Below are 18711 nucleotides of genomic sequence, written 5' to 3'. Positions count from 1 at the left end.
TCCTATATGCAAGAATATAACTACTAAAATACTGCTCCTATATACAAGACTATATCTACTATAATACTGCCCCTATATACAAGAATATAACTACTATAATACTGTCTCCTATATACAAGAATATAACTACTATAATACTGTCTCCTATATACAAGAATATAACTACTATAATACTGCTCCTATATACAAGAATATAACTACTATAATACTGCCTCCTATATACAAGAATATAACTACTATAATACTGCTCCTATATACAAGAATATAACTACTATAATACTGCTCCTATATACAAGAATATAACTACTATAATACTGCTCCTATATACAAGAATCGATCTTCTATATCACTGGGGCTCTCTGGTTATACAGTGCACTATGTGTCAGTAGTTTCTTGTATTATTGTTAGTTTATTTTCTTTCAGGGATGGAACATTTGGAGAACGGTCCTAGTGTCTCTGTGGATTATAACACTTCGGATCCTCTGATTCGCTGGGATTCTTATGACAATTTAAATGCACATCGGGAGGATAGTCTGGAAGGTCGGTACTTCACATCTGACTTTGAATTTTCTGTTAATGCAAGTAGCCTGCAAGTGTTATATCTGGTATATAGAGGATAGTCTGCGGGTGTTATATCTGGTATATAGAGGATAGCCTGCAGGTGTTATATCTGGTATATAGAGGATAGCCTGCAAGTGTTATATCTGGTATAGAGAGGATAGCCTGCAAGTGTTATATCTGGTATATAGAGGATAGTCTGCAAGTGTTATATCTGGTATATAGAGGATAGCCTGCAGGTGTTATATCTGGTATATAGAGGATAGCCTGCAGGTGTTATATCTGGTATATAGAGGATAGCCTGCAAGTGTTATATCTGGTATATAGAGGATAGTCTGCAGGTGTTATATCTGGCATATAGAGGATAGTCACCAGGTGTTATATCTGGTATATAGAGGATAGCCTGCAAGTGTTATATCTGGTATATAGAGGATAGTCTGCAAGTGTTATATCTGGTATATAGAGGATAGCCTGCAAGTGTTATATCTGGTATATAGAGGATAGTCTGCAGGTGTTATATCTGGTATATAGAGGATAGCCTGCAGGTGTTATATCTGGTATATAGAGGATAGCCTGCAGGTGTTATATCTGGTATATAGAGGATAGCCTGCAAGTGTTATATCTGGTATATAGAGGATAGTCTGCAGGTGTTATATCTGGTATATAGAGGATAGCCTGCAAGTGTTATATCTGGTATATAGAGGATAGCCTGCAAGTGTTATATCTGGTATATAGAGGATAGTCTGCAGGTGTTATATCTGGCATATAGAGGATAGTCACCAGGTGTTATATCTGGTATATAGAGGATAGCCTGCAGGTGTTATATCTGGTATATAGAGGATAGTCTGCAAGTGTTATATCTGGTATATAGAGGATAGTCACCAGGTGTTATATCTGGTATATAGAGGATAGCCTGCAGGTGTTATATCTGGTATATAGAGGATAGTCTGCAAGTGTTATATCTGGTATATAGAGGATAGTCTGCAGGTGTTATATCTGGTATATAGAGGATAGCCTGCAAGTGTTATATCTGGTATATAGAGGATAGTCTGCAAGTGTTATATCTGGTATATAGAGGATAGCCTGCAAGTGTTATATCTGGCATATAGAGGATAGTCTGCAGGTGTTATATCTGGTATATAGAGGATAGCCTGCAAGTGTTATATCTGGTATATAGAGGATAGCCTGCAGGTGTTATATCTGGTATATAGAGGATAGTCTGCAGGTGTTATATCTGGTATATAGAGGATAGTCTGCAGGTGTTAAATCTGGTATATAGAGGATAGTCTGCAGGTGTTATATCTGGTATATAGAGGATAGTCACCAGGTGTTATATCTGGTATATAGAGGATAGTCTGCAGGTGTTATATCTGGTATATAGAGGATAGTCTGCAGGTGTTATATCTGGTATATAGAGGATAGTCTGCAGGTGTTATATCTGGTATATAGAGGATAGTCTGCAGGTGTTATATCTGGTATATAGAGGATAGTCTGCAGGTGTTATATCTGGTATATAGAGGATAGTCTGCAGGTGTTATATCTGGTATATAGAGGATAGCCTGCAGGTGTTATATCTGATATATAGAGGATAGTCTGCAGGTGTTATATCTAGTATATAGAGGATAGCCTGCAGGTGTTATATCTGGTATATAGAGGATAGCCTGCAGGTGTTATATCTGGTATATAGAGGATAGCCTGCAGGTGTTATATCTGGTATATAGAGGATAGCCTGCAGGTGTTATATCTGGTATATAGAGGATAGTCTGCAAGTGTTATATCTGGTATATAGAGGATAGTCTGCAAGTGTTATATCTGGTATATAGAGGATAGTCTGCAGGTGTTATATCTGGTATATAGAGGATAGTCTGCAGGTGTTATATCTGGTATATAGAGGATAGCCTGCAGGTGTTATATCTGGTATATAGAGGATAGCCTGCAGGTGTTATATCTGGTATATAGAGGATAGCCTGCAGGAGTTATATCTGGTATATAGAGGATAGCCTGCAGGTGTTATATCTGGTATATAGAGGATAGTCTGCAGGTGTTATATCTGGTATATAGAGGATAGCCTGCAGGTGTTATATCTGGTATATAGAGGATAGCCTGTAAATTAATGTATCAGACCTAATACTTCTAAAAGCAGAGGGTTTGCTACAGATGCATCTATAACAGAGCCCACGTGACATGACAAAGCCCCAGGGCTGTTTTTTTTCACTGACAGCAAGCAGAGATCATATCCTCCAGCACCATCCCCATGCAGCAGGTGGGATGTGTATTGTACTGGTTGGTGTTAGTGGTCGTGGTGGGGAGACCCCACGTCTGTACACTATGCCTCATGTGATGAAGATGGCGTATATGGTGCGGACTATAGAATGGTGTATAAGGTGCGGACTATAGAATGGTGTATAAGGTGCGGACTATAGAATGGTGTATAAGGTGCGGACTATAGAATGGTGTATAAGGTGCGGACTATAGAATGGAGTATATGGTGCGGACTATAGAATGGTGTATATGGTGCGGACTATAGAATGGTGTATAAGGTGCGGACTATAGAATGGTGTATAAGGTGCGGACTATAGAATGGTGTATAAGGTGCGGACTATAGAATAGTGTATAAGGTGCGGACTATAGAATGGTGTATGAGGTGCGGACTATAGAATAGTGTATAAGGTGCGGACTATAGAATGGTGTATATGGTGCGGACTATAGAATGGTGTATATGGTGCGGACTATAGAATGGTGTATAAGGTGCGGACTATAGAATGGTGTATAAGGTGCGGACTATAGAATGGTGTATAAGGTGCGGACTATAGAATGGCGTATATGGTGCGGACTATAGAATGGCGTATATGGGAAGGACTATAGAATGGTGTATAAGGTGCGGACTATAGAATGGTGTATAAGGTGCGGACTATAGAATAGTTTATATGGTGCGGACTATAGAATGGTGTATAAGGTGCGGACTATAGAATGGTGTATAAGGTGCGGACTATAGAATGGTGTATAAGGTGCGGATTATAGAATGGTGTATATGGTGCGGACTATAGAATGGCGTATAAGGTGCGGACTATAGAATAGTGTACAAGGTGCGGACTATAGAATGGTGTATATGGTGCGGACTATAGAATGGTGTATAAGGTGCGGACTATAGAATAGTGTATAAGGTGCGGACTATAGAATGGTGTATAAGGTGCGGACTATAGAATGGTGTATAAGGTGCGGACTATAGAATGGTGTATAAGGTGCGGACTATAGAATGGTGTATAAGGTGCGGACTATAGAATAGTGTATAAGGTGCGGACTATAGAATGGTGTATAAGGTGCGGACTATAGAATGGTGTATAAGGTGCGGACTATAGAATGGTGTATAAGGTGCGGACTATAGAATGGTGTATATGGTGCGGACTATAGAATGGTGTATATGGTGCGGACTATAGAATGGTGTATAAGGTGCGGACTATAGAATGGCGTATAAGGTGCGGACTATAGAATGGCGTATAAGGTGCGGACTATAGAATGGCGTATATGGTGCGGACTATAGAATGGCGTATATGGTGCGGACTATAGAATGGTGTATAAGGTGCGGACTATAGAATGGCGTATAAGGTGCGGACTATAGAATGGCGTATATGGTGCGGACTATAGAATGGTGTATATGGTGCGGACTATAGAATGGTGTATATGGTGCGGACTATAGAATGGTGTATATGGTGCGGACTATAGAATGGCGTATAAGGTGCGGACTGTAGAATGGCGTATAAGGTGCGGACAGTAGAATGGCGTATAAGGTGCGGACTATAGAATGGCGTATATGGTGAGGACTATAGAATGGCGTATATGGTGCGGACTATAGAATGGCGTATGAGGTGCGGACTATAGAATGGCGTATGAGGTGCGGACTATAGAATGGTGTATGAGGTGCGGACTATAGAATGGTGTATAAGGTGCGGACTATAGAATGGCGTATATGGTGCGGACTATAGAATGGCTTATGAGGTGCGGACTATAGATTGGCGTATATGGTGCGGACTATAGAATGGCGTATATGGTGCGGACTATAGAATGGTGTATGAGGTGCGGACTATAGAATGGTGTATGAGGTGCGGACTATAGAATGGCGTATGAGGTGCGGACTATAGAATGGTGTATGAGGTGCGGACTATAGAATGGCGTATGAGGTGCGGACTATAGATTGGCGTATAAGGTGCGGACTATAGAATGGCGTATAAGGTGCGGACTATAGAATGGCGTATAAGGTGCGGACTATAGAATGGCGTATAAGGTGCGGACTATAGAATGGCGTATATGGTGCGGACTATAGAATAGCGTATAAGGTGCGGACTATAGAATGGTGTATATGGTGCGGACTATAGAATGGTGTATATGGTGCGGACTATAGAATGGTGTATGAGGTGCGGACTATAGAATGGTGTATGAGGTGCGGACTATAGAATGGTGTATATGGTGCGGACTATAGAATGGTGTATGAGGTGCGGACTATAGAATGGTGTATGAGGTGCGGACTATAGAATGGTGTATGAGGTGCGGACTATAGAATGGTGTATATGGTGCGGACTATAGAATGGCGTATATGGTGCGGACTATAGAATGGTGTATGAGGTGCGGACTATAGAATGGTGTATGAGGTGCGGACTATAGATTGGCGTATAAGGTGCGGACTATAGAATGGCGTATAAGGTGCGGACTATAGAATGGCGTATATGGTGCGGACTATAGAATAGCGTATAAGGTGCGGACTATAGAATGGTGTATATGGTGCGGACTATAGAATGGTGTATATGGTGCGGACTATAGAATGGTGTATATGGTGCGGACTATAGAATGGTGTATGAGGTGCGGACTATAGAATGGTGTATGAGGTGCGGACTATAGAATGGTGTATATGGTGCGGACTATAGAATGGTGTATGAGGTGCGGACTATAGAATGGTGTATGAGGTGCGGACTATAGAATGGTGTATATGGTGCGGACTATAGAATGGTGTATATGGTGCGGACTATAGAATGGTGTATATGGTGCGGACTATAGAATGGCGTATAAGGTGCGGACTATAGAATGGCGTATAAGGTGCGGACAATAGAATGGCGTATATGGTGAGGACTATAGAATGGCGTATGAGGTGCGGACTATAGAATGGTGTATGAGGTGCGGACTATAGAATGGTGTATAAGGTGCGGACTATAGAATGGTGTATAAGGTGCGGACTATAGAATGGCGTATAAGGTGCGGACTATAGAATGGCGTATATGGTGCGGACTATAGAATGGCGTATATGGTGCGGACTATAGAATGGCGTATAAGGTGCGGACTATAGAATGGTGTATGAGGTGCGGACTATAGAATGGCGTATGAGGTGCAGACTATAGATTGGCGTATATGGTGCGAACTATAGAATGGCGTATATGGTGCGGACTATAGAATGGCGTATAAGGTGCGGACTATAGAATGGCGTATGAGGTGCGGACTATAGAATGGTGTATGAGGTGCGGACTATAGAATGGCGTATAAGGTGCGAACTATAGAATGGCGTATATGGTGCGGACTATAGAATGGCGTATAAGGTGCGGACTATAGAATGGCGTATATGGTGCGGACTATAGAATGGCGTATATGGTGCGGACTATAGAATGGCGTATATGGTGCGGACTATAGAATGGCGTATGAGGTGCGGACTATAGATTGGCGTATAAGGTGCGGACTATAGAATGGCGTATATAGTGCGGACTATAGATTGGCGTATAAGGTGCGGACTATAGAATGGCGTATATGGTGCGGACTATAGATTGGCGTATAAGGTGCGGACTATAGAATGGCGTATATGGTGCGGACTATAGAATGGCGTATATGGTGCGGACTATAGAATGGCGTATATAGTGCGGACTATAGAATGGCGTATATGGTGCGGACTATAGATTGGCGTAACGTGGGCGCCCCAGCACTTTTCCTGCAGTCAGGCTTGATGTTTCTCGGACTGTCAGGTTGCTGCCCCTGATTTATGGCTGTCAGGAGGCGGCACAGGAAGCTGACACCTTCAAGTGAGAGACGGGGAGAAACTTTTGGCCTCTGAGCTGTTTACTTGTGGCAGCCGGCGCAGTGTTTGTATTCGGAGGAATGTCTTTGGCGGGTGCAGAGGCTGTAGTGATGTATGATTCCCAAATAACGACCCCACAAATGGGCAAAACTGCAACTTCTTAGAGGCTGCATGGCTGCAGTACTGCACGTGACCACTGGGGGTGACCTAGCGCCTGCTTTCTCCTGCTCCATGACATCTGGTGATCTTTCCATTCTAGTCTGGTGTCCGCTCTGGACTCCTAACCTTGTGTCAGGAAAAATGTGTGACCTTGTGAGTGACAACTCGGCTGAGTGCAGGCTCCACCGCCCCATCACATATTCCCTGAGTGTGTGTCACCAGTGTGCAGGAACCAGGAGGAGCAGGATGAGCAGTGCTGTAGGTGCTTCCTTCTCAGCAGCCGATCCCTCCATCACTGTTAAGGGATTCTCCTATATACTTTGAATTTCAGTTTCTTTCCAGTTTCAAAACCTCTGCTTGCTGTCAGTGGACAGGAATATTCCTGCTTATATCTAGGGGCTAAAAACTTGTCCAGAGATAAAACTTCCTACAGTTGAGGATGTTCACGCTCCCTGACAACAAGCAGAGATCTTAACCATGCTGGGAAACTATCCTGCACAGTATAAATCCAATTCACAGAACATTTCATTCTACAATGATAAAGCTTCATATTCCAAGGACTGAATGTGGCCCCTGCCAGAGCCGCCTGTCCCCTCTATATATCACTAGGGCGGCCCCCCGTGTATGTGTGGTGTGTGTGTACATGTATACAGAATATATATGTGGGGTGTGTACATGTATACAGGTTGTATATATATATGTGTGGTGTGTGTGTGTACATGTATACAGATTATATATGTGGGGTGTGTACATGTATACAGGTTGTGCGTGTGTGTACATGTATACAGGTTGTATATATATATGTGTGGTGTGTGTGTACATGTATACAGAATATATATGTGGGGTGTGTACATGTATACAGGTTGTATATATATATGTGTGGTGTGTGTGTGTACATGTATACAGATTATATATGTGGGGTGTGTACATGTATACAGGTTGTGCGTGTGTGTACATGTATACAGGTTGTATATATATATGTGTGGTGTGTGTGTACATGTATACAGATGTATACAGGTTGTGCGTGTGTGTACATGTATACAGGTTGTATATATATATGTGTGGTGTGTGTGTACATGTATACAGATTATATATGTGGGGTGTGTACATGTATACAGATGTATACAGGTTGTGCGTGTGTGTACATGTATACAGGTTGTATATATATATGTGTGGTGTTTGTGTACATGTATACAGATGTATACAGGTTGTGCGTGTGTGTACATGTATACAGGTTGTATATATATATGTGTGGTGTGTGTGTACATGTATACAGATTATATATGTGGGGTGTGTACATGTATACAGATGTATACAGGTTGTGCGTGTGTGTACATGTATACAGAATATATATGTGGGGTGTGTACATGTATACAGATGTATACAGGTTGTGTGTGTATATACATTGCTGCAGTGAATACATTGGTATATGATCCCACTGATATACTTACCTATGTGAGGAGGGGGATATAATGATTACCTACAGTAGGTGCAGTGAATACATTGGTATATGATCCCACTGATATACTTACCTATGTGAGGAGGGGGATATAATGATTACCTACAGTAGGTGCAGTGAATACATTGGTATATGATCCCACTGATATACTTACCTATGTTAGGAGGGGGATATAATGATTACCTACAGTAGGTGCAGTGAATACATTGGTATATGATCCCACTGATATACTTACCTATGTGAGGAGGGTGATATAATGATTACCTACAGTAGGTGCAGTGAATACATTGGTATATGATTCCACTGATATACTTACCTATGTGAGGAGGGTGATATAATGATTACCTACAGTAGGTGCAGTGAACACATTGGTATATGATCCCACTGATATACTTACCTATGTGAGGAGGGTGATATAATGATTACCTACAGTAGGTGCAGTGAATACATTGGTATATGATCCCACTGATATACTTACCTATGTGAGGAGGGTGATATAATGATTACCTACAGTAGGTGCAGTGAATACATTGGTATATGATCCCACTGATATACTTACCTATGTGAGGAGGGGGATATAATGATTACCTACAGTAGGTGCAGTGAATACATTGGTATATGATTCCACTGATATACTTACCTATGTGAGGAGGGGGATATAATGATTACCTACAGTAGGTGCAGTGAATACATTGGTATATGATCCCACTGATATACTTACCTATGTGAGGAGGGTGATATAATGATTACCTACAGTAGGTGCAGTGAATACATTGGTATATGATCCCACTGATATACTTACCTATGTGAGGAGGGTGATATAATGATTACCTACAGTAGGTGCAGTGAATACATTGGTATATGATCCCAGTGATATACTTACCTATGTGAGGAGGGGGATATAATGATTACCTACAGTAGGTGCAGTGAATACATTGGTATATGATTCCAGTGATATACTTACCTATGTGAGGAGGGGGATATAATGATTACCTACAGTAGGTGCAGTGAATACATTGGTATATGATCCCACTGATATACTTACCTATGTGAGGAGGGGGATATAATGATTACCTACAGTAGGTGCAGTGAATACATTGGTATATGATCCCACTGATATACTTACCTATGTGAGGAGGGTGATATAATGATTACCTACAGTAGGTGCAGTGAACACATTGGTATATGATCCCACTGATATACTTACCTATGTGAGGAGGGTGATATAATGATTACCTACAGTAGGTGCAGTGAATACATTGGTATATGATTCCAGTGATATACTTACCTATGTGAGGAGGGGGATATAATGATTACCTACAGTAGGTGCAGTGAATACATTGGTATATGATCCCACTGATATACTTACCTATGTGAGGAGGGGGATATAATGATTACCTACAGTAGGTGCAGTGAATACATTGGTATATGATCCCACTGATATACTTACCTATGTGAGGAGGGGGATATAATGATTACCTACAGTAGGTGCAGTGAATACATTGGTATATGATCCCACTGATATACTTACCTATGTGAGGAGGGTGATATAATGATTACTTACAGTAGGTGCAGTGAACACATTGGTATATGATCCCACTGATATACTTACCTATGTGAGGAGGGGGATATAATGATTACCTACAGTAGGTGCAGTGAACACATTGGTATATGATCCCACTGATATACTTACCTATGTGAGGAGGGGGATATAATGATTACCTACAGTAGGTGCAGTGAATACATTGGTATATGATCCCACTGATATACTTACCTATGTGAGGAGGGGGATATAATGATTACCTACAGTAGGTGCAGTGAATACATTGGTATATGATTCCACTGATATACTTACCTATGTGAGGAGGGGGATATAATGATTACCTACAGTAGGTGCAGTGAATACATTGGTATATGATTCCACTGATATACTTACCTATGTGAGGAGGGGGATATAATGATTACCTACAGTAGGTGCAGTGAACACATTGGTATATGATTCCACTGATATACTTACCTATGTGAGGAGGGGGATATAATGATTACCTACAGTAGGTGCAGTGAATACATTGGTATATGATCCCACTGATATACTTACCTATGTGAGGAGGGGGATATAATGATTACCTACAGTAGGTGCAGTGAATACATTGGTATATGATCCCACTGATATACTTACCTATGTGAGGAGGGGGATATAATGATTACCTACAGTAGGTGCAGTGAATACATTGGTATATGATTCCACTGATATACTTACCTATGTGAGGAGGGTGATATAATGATTACCTACAGTAGGTGCAGTGAATACATTGGTATATGATCCCACTGATATACTTACCTATGTGAGGAGGGGGATATAATGATTACCTACAGTAGGTGCAGTGAACACATCAGAACATATGAACAACCTATTAGGTAGGTTGGGTTTGCCCTCTAGTAAGGAGATTGATATACTTACCTTTGTGAGAAGGATAATATGCTAATTATGGTAATTGTGAAGATGGTCGTTAGTGATTACTCTCATGGGAGGAGGTGGGTCTATAACTTCATTTACTAAAAACACAAAACACTTCAGCGATTATGTTTTTTGGGTCTTAATTACTGCAGAAAAATAAAGGAATAAATATTATAACTAATATACAGTGCTCCCTCAAGTTACAATATTAACTGGTTCCAGGACGACCATTGTATGTTGAAACCATTGTATGTTGAGACCAGAACTCTATGGAAACCTGTTAATTGATTCTGAAGCCCCAAAATGTCATCCGAAAAAAAGGCAAAAGTGAAGATTAAAGAAAAATAAGTAGATAACTAATATAGATAAAGCAAATCCTTACATATAAAAGTAAGAAAGATCTGCTGGGAGCTGTAATCACTGTTTATGTCAGTGTTTCCCAACCAGGGTGCCTCCAGCTATTGCAAAACTACAACTCCCAGCATGCCCGGACAGCCAACGGCTGTCCGGGCGTGCTGGGATTTGTAGTTTTACAACAGCTGGAGGCACCCTGGTTGGGAAACAATGGTTTATGTAGAGGACAGAAGCTTCTTCAGCATCCTATACAATACACAGTGTCCCAAATGGAGCCGCCCTGACCTGGTGTCCAATGGAGCAACTAACCCTGGCACAGGTAAAGAGTAGTATGGAACTTGTAGTTCCTCACTGTACTGTAGGGGGCGCTACCAGACACCAGTCAGTGCATGCACTTCAGTAATACAGGTAAGGAGTAGTACAGAACTTGTAGTTCCTCACTGTACTGTAGGGGGCGCTACCAGACACCAGTCAGTGCATACACTTCAGTAATACAGGTAAGGAGTAGTACAGAACTTGTAGTTCCTCCCTGTACTGTAGGGGGCGCTACCAGACACCAGTCAGTGCATGCACTTCAGTAATACAGGTAAGGAGTAGTACAGAACTTGTAGTTCCTCCCTGTACTGTAGGGGGCGCTACCAGACACCAGTCAGTGCATGCACTTCAGTAATACAGGTAAGGAGTAGTACAGAACTTGTAGTTCCTCACTGTACTGTAGGGGGCGCTACCAGACACCAGTCAGTGCATGCACTTCAGTAATACAGGTGATTTACCAGTAAAATGCCCGTTCTGATTGGTCAGTTCCTCCAGTTGTGACAGGTATCACAGATCTGGACTGTCTGTAGTATTGTATGTTGAGTCTGGTTTCGAGTTACAATGGTCCAGAAAAGACCATTGTATGCTGAAACTATTGTATGTTGAGGCCATTGTAAGTTGAGGGATCACTGTATTTACATATGATTATGGATGGATTATATGGATCATTCCAGTATTGTTGGTCTCTAATATCATAAGTGAGAATCCATTCATTTGTAATATACTATATATAAAAACAAACAATGAAACAACAACAACAAGTTATACGCTCCCAATCATTGATGATGCAATATGAATCTCATTATTATGTCATAAGACCGTGTCTCCATCTCTGCATATCCGCCGAAGTGTCATTTTCTAAGTTCTCCCGCATGCGCGACCATTTGGACATGCGATATCACTCCCTGTTTACGTCAACGGAGAGTGAGTCTAAGCGCGTGCGCGAGACATGTATGCAGGGAATGCGGCTGTGCTGGGCGAGTGCGCAGGTGGAGGCGCACGCGCAGTATGGACATAAGGAGGAGTGTGAGCACACGGCGGAGCACAGGTAAGTTCCTGAGTTCCGGTGAGCGGCACCAATGGGGAGAATCCCCTGTGATTGACAATTGGAGAAGAGATGACAACTAAGGAAGTATAGTCCCTGGGGGCAGGAGCGTCCCCCGGGAATGGTGAAAATAAAGATATTACCCTATATAACACTTTGCCAAGCGTTATATAGGGTAAAATCTGATGATTGGTTCCCTTTAAGTACACACTGCGGGTATGCTGTACACATATCAATGGCAGTCCACAAAGACGTCAGTACCGGGGTAATATATCAGTGCTTGTAATGCTGGCTTTTATATCACACACAGCTCATTCTTATGATTTCAAAAACAATAAACGTTAAGTTTTATTTATTTACAGTAAGAGATAAAAAGTGGACGTTTTACTCAGTCCTTGTAGACTGAATTGCATTTATAGTAACATATGTTAAAGGGGTATTCCAGGATAAAACTTTTTATACATATATATATATATATATATATATATATATATATATATATATATATATATATCAATCAACTGGCTCCAGAAAGTTAAACAGATTTGTAAATTACTTAACTATTACTATTAAAAAATCTTAATCCTTTCAGTACTTATGAGCTTCTGAAGTTAAGGTTGTTCTCTCTGATGACTCGTGTCTCGGGAACCGCCCAGTTTAGAAGAGGTTTGCTATGGGGATTTGCTTCTAAACTGGGCGGTTCCCGAGACACGTGTCATCAGAGAGCACTTAGACAGAAAAGAACAACCTTAACTTCAGAAGCTCATAAGTACTGAAAGGATTAAGATTTTTTAACAGAAGTAATTTACAAATCTGTTTAACTTTCTGGAGCCAGTTGATATATATAAAAAAGTTTTGGCCTGGAGTACCCCTTTAATTCCCTTTTAGCTCACTATTATGATTTGTTACCATAAAAGTTACATTTTATAAAGTGTCAGTGAGGGATAACAAGGGGACCTTTCTCTCAGTCCCAGTGGGCTGAGTTTCAGGCAACAATGAAGATTCGTTAGTGATCAGGCCCCGGATAGTAATGAAAGATAACATGGAGCAGCTCCTCGTCTGGATAAGAGACAATACACACATTGACCTCTCACAACTCTACACAGCCAGAAAGAATTCTCCACAATCTGCTGCAGTCCTTCTCCTGGGACTTGTGGTTCACCAGGTGGATATACGTATGAAAAGGGGAGCGGACGACTGTAAAACACAACAAAACAAGCCCCCGCTCCTTACTCTAATACCCCAAGGATCTCAGTGGCCAGATGAGAATAGAAGCAAAACAACCAATGTATCCACCTGAGGAAGGGTTGACCGGCCCCCGCACCTTGCATATCATTATGTATTTTATGGTAGGGATCTGAGGAACTGTGACCAGGGCTGAGTAGTGATGTGTACACCCCGGGGGCAGATCCTCTCCAGAGCAGCCCATCTTGTAGGGTGTTCCCAGTATGCAGTGGTCACTACTGACCAAAAGAGTCCAAGGAAGGACAACCAAGGGCCGGTCCCTGGTGGTCTCTTAGTCTGGGGGTCCCAGGCTGTGACATGTGTGGACAGTATAAGGACATTACAGCACCTATCGGGTATTACAGGCAGAAGATAGGATTTGGGCCCCATTATAAATGCTGGGGAGCTGATGATGAGGCAGTGACATCATTGTAGAGATGAATCAGCTGCATGAATAACATTTTCCACTTGTTGGCAGGAGATGCTGTTTTGGTGCAGAGTGCTGCAATGGAGAAAAATGCCCCAGAGGGAACAGAATTAGGGGGAACAGTTGCCAGAAATGGGGAGGGACAGCGGCAAGAATAAGGGGGAACAGCAGCCACAATAAGGGGGCAGATGCCAGAACAAGGGGATGGTGCAGGCAAAAGAAGAGAAGAGCAGCTGTCGGAACAAGGGGGAAACAGCAGCCTGAACAAGAGGCGAACAGCAGCCAGAATAAGAGGGGGCAGAGACCAGAAAAAGGGGAGAGCAGCTGCTAGAATAAGGGGGGCAGAGGCCAGAACTCTCTTGTCAGGCACCAACCAGGGGACAGGGAGAGTGAGCCCTAAACTGACCCTAAAACTGCTCTCCCTGCCTACTTTACCATCCATCCTAAACAGTGGATTGACAACTGAGCGCCGGTCCCTCCCTGAATTAAAGTGCAGGGGCCTAAAAACACATACTAATAAATTGTCGGTAACAAACCAGAAACATAACAGGAACATAGAACTCTATAACAGATTAAGTTCAGCGGACACAGATCAGAGAGTTAGTACAGAGGACACTATATGAGCAGTCATGAACAGAGGACTTCATAGATCAGCGGACATGAACAGAGTCATCGTGAACAGAGGACACTATAGATAAGCGGTCATGAACAGAACTCCAAAGATCTGAATAATGAACTAATAAACATGTAGGCCCTCATTTACTATTGCAAACCCGGCATGTTTTGTCAGGTTGTATGCCAGATTCTGGCGCATTGTGCCAGAAATTCTGTCTGTGCCAGAATTTGCGCCAAAATTGAAAAAACCCTAACTCTCCATTTTGTTAAGAAAATCCTAAAAAGGGGCGTGACCGTAAGGGAAAGGGGGCGTGGTCACAAAAAGGGGCATGTTCCCGACATTTTCACAAGATCTCAACATATTTACTAAGGTTTCCATAGAAAATGTGGTGAATTTCAGCTGAGGAAAACCCGACAGATCAAAGTATGTGTGAAAAAAGCAAAATGTAGGGAAAGTGGAAAATGTAGGGAAACCTTAGTAAATACTGTGGAAAATAAATTGTAGGGAATTAAAACCCACAAAGAAACCTACACAACACTCTTAGTACCAGACACCAGACAGGAAAATGGATAAGTCAGAACATACTCAACAACAAAACAGGAATAAGCTTAATCCCCTAGAAAAACCTCCAGAAGACACAGGAACAGGATATAATTATAGAACACTGTTCACACTGAACACAAGACCGGAATAATGGCAATCCCTTCAGAACACCTCCAGTAGATGCAGGAATACCAATACCCTCTAAATCCCCATGGACAGGTGACGCCTAAATACACAGGGTATAATATAGAACACTGTTCACACTGAACACAAGACCGGAATAGCAATTCCTCCGAACACCTCCAGTAGACACGGAGTCCCCATGGAGCGGTAACAGGGATCTAACATAGGACACTGTTCACACTGGACACACAAACTGGACACTCCACTAAAGGAGTAGCCATTAATAATAAATCCAAATAGAATACTGGCCAAATGGAACTGGTCACAGCAGGAACAATTTACAGCTTTAAAACAGGATTAGATACATTCATGGAACAAAATAACATTAATGCTTATGAAGAAATATAAAATCCCATCCCCAATATCGCGCCGCACCCCTACCCCTTAATTCCCTGGTTGAACTTGATGGACATATGTCTTTTTTCGGCGGTACTAACTAACTATGTAACTATGTAACAGCATACTCACTAGTGTGGACAGGATGCTGGCCCAGTAGGAAAACAAAAATATAAAACACAGAACTTCATAAGAACGGATACAAGAGAAAACACAGTGTGAACAGACACATAGCATGTGTATACAAACACAGATTAAAATCTATAACCATGCCACCTAACCATGACTTAAACCAGAAAATACAAAGTGCATGCTAAAGCAAAATAGTAGATTACAAACTCAAATAAAGAGTGTTTCACCAAGAGCTCCATGCAGCATGTGCAGCATCTTAGCAAGTCAGGATATAATGAAGTCAATCACCAGCCCAGAGGCTAGACTGGGCTGACATTATAGGGGTATTCCAGGCAAAAACTTTTTTTTAATATATGTGCATGATTGGAGAATATCCCCATAGGAACTGAACAGCTCCTGGGACATGACATCATCATTGAGCAGTTAGAAAGAAAACAACAACTCAACTTCAGAAGCTAATAACTATTAGAAGGATTAAGATTTTTTAATAGAAGTAATTTACAAATCTGTTTAACTTTCCGGAGCCAGTTGATAAATAAAAAAAAAGTTTTGGCCTTGAATACCCCTTTAAATAGACACACCCAAGGAGCTATTGGCTAGCAAATCAAAGACATTAACTATTCCCTGGCCAGGAAACATAAAACTGTTCACACACAAGCAAACCAATAGCTGTGTGTGAACACAGGCCAATACAGACATGACATCTCTGTTCTCCTTTATCAGCCATGTCAGGAGGGGATAGGTGATTGTAGGACAGGAGAATATATCTATTGTTCTCTGTTATCAGCCATGTCAGGAGGGGAGAGGTGACCGTAGGACAGGTGAATATATATATATTGTTCTCTGTTATCAGCCATGTCAGGAGAGGAGAGGTGACTGTAGGACAGGGGAATATAATATATTGTTCTCTGTTATCAGCCATGTCAGGAGGGGAGAGGTGACCATCGGACAGTTAAAGATATCTATTGTTCTCTGTTATCAGCCATGTCAGGAGAGGTGACTGTAGGACAGGTGAATATAATCTATGGTTTTCTGTTATTAGCCATGTCAGTAGGGGAGAGGTGACTGTAGGACAGGTGAATATAATCTATTGTTTTCTGTTATTAGCCATGTCAGGAGGGGAGAGGTGACTGTAGGACAGGTGAATATAATCTATTGTTCTCTGTTATCAGCCATGTCAGGAAGGGGAGAGGTGACTGTAGGACAGGTGAATATAATCTATTGTTCTCTGTTATCAGTCATGTCAGGAGAGGAGAGGTGACTGTAGGACAGGTGAATATAATCTATGGTTTTCTGTTATTAGCCATGTCAGTAGGGGAGAGGTGACTGTAGGACAGGTGAATATAATCTATTGTTTTCTGTTATCAGCCATGTCAGGAGGGGAGAGGTGACTGTAGGACAGGAGAATATAATATATTGTTCTCTGTTATCAGCCATGTCAGGAGAGGAGAGGTGACTGTAGGACAGGTGAATATAATCTATTGTTCTCTGTTATCAGCCATGTCAGGAAGGGGAGAGGTGACTGTAGGACAGGTGAATATATCTATTGTTCTCTGTTATCAGCCATGTCAGGAGGGGAGAGGTGACTGTAGGACAGGTGCATATATCTATTGTTCTCTGTTATCAGCCATGTCAGGAGGGGAGAGGTGACTGTAGGACAGGTGAATATAATCTATTGTTTTCTGTTATCAGCCATGTCAGGAGAGGAGAGGTGACTGTAGGACAGGTGAATATAATCTATTGTTCTCTGTTATCAGCCATGTCAGGAAGAGGAGAGGTGACTGTAGGACAGGTGAATATATCTATTGTTCTCTGTTATCAGCCATGTCAGGAGAGGAGAGGTGACTGTAGGACAGGTGAATATATCTATTGTTCTCTGTTATCAGTCATGTCAGGAGAGGAGAGGTGACTGTAGGACAGGTGAATATAATCTATTGTTCTCCTGGTGCTCCAGAGATCTTCCTGTGTATTTAATCCTATTATAGCTATGAGGGAACGTGTCCATATCTGTAACAGCTTCGGAATGTGCGTCCTGTATTAAGCATCTCCCTCCGTAGCCCGACTCTTAATAGTCACCACCAGGAGACGGAGATCGTCTGTTCCTTCAGTCTTCAGTCCAGGGGCCAAGAGCCAGAAATCCCCCGGCCCAGATGTTCTTCAAGTTAGAAGCTGCTCATGTTATTTGTAACAAATCCTATAGGAGAGCATGAGGAGGATGGTGGGAGTACTTCTGTATAGGAGGAGGATGGTGGGAGTACTTCTATATAGGAGGAGGAGGATGGTGGGAGTACTTCTATATAGGAGGAGGATGGTGGGAGTTCTTCTATATAGGAGGAGGATGGTGGGAGTACTTCTGTATAGGAGGAGGATGGTGGGAGTACTTCTATATAGGAGGAGGATGGTGGGAGTACTTCTGTATAGGAGGAGGATGGTGGGAGTACTTCTGTATAGGAGGAGGATGGTGGGAGTACTTCTATATAGGAGGAGGATGGTGGGAGTACTTCTGTATAGGAGGAGGATGGTGGGAGTACTTCTATATAGGAGGAGGATGGTGGGAGTACTTCTGTATAGGAGGAGGATGGTGGGAGTACTTCTATATAGGAGGAGGAGGATGGTGGGAGTACTTCTATATAGGAGGAGGATGGTGGGAGTACTTCTATATAGGAGGAGGAGGATGGTGGGAGTACTTCTGTATAGGAGGAGGATGGTGGGAGTACTTCTATATAGGAGGAGGATGGTGGGAGTACTTCTATATAGGAGGAGGATGGTGGGAGTTCTTCTATATAGGAGGAGGATGGTGGGAGTACTTCTGTATAGGAGGAGGATGGTGGGAGTACTTCTATATAGGAG

The 18711-nt window shown here is 42.1% G+C and overlaps 1 protein-coding gene across 3 annotated transcripts in view; it reads left to right on the top strand.

Annotated features, from left to right (window-relative positions):
• Positions 1 to 423: 423 nt before the first annotated feature.
• The window catches only part of TNS1 (tensin 1), a gene marked incomplete at its 5' end in the record, with an annotated part of 189221 nt that continues 170933 nt past the window's right edge, over positions 424 to 18711 (top strand). For all 3 annotated transcript variants that reach the window (XM_056552937.1, XM_056552936.1, XM_056552938.1), the window contains 1 exon segment: positions 424 to 540. In XM_056552937.1, the coding sequence (XP_056408912.1) occupies positions 424 to 540 (117 nt within the window).

Source organism: Hyla sarda, unplaced genomic scaffold (genome assembly GCF_029499605.1).
Source record: "Hyla sarda isolate aHylSar1 unplaced genomic scaffold, aHylSar1.hap1 scaffold_213, whole genome shotgun sequence".
In the NCBI taxonomy this organism is placed as follows: Eukaryota; Metazoa; Chordata; class Amphibia; order Anura; family Hylidae; genus Hyla; species Hyla sarda.
This window is presented reverse-complemented; position numbering and strand designations above follow the sequence as displayed.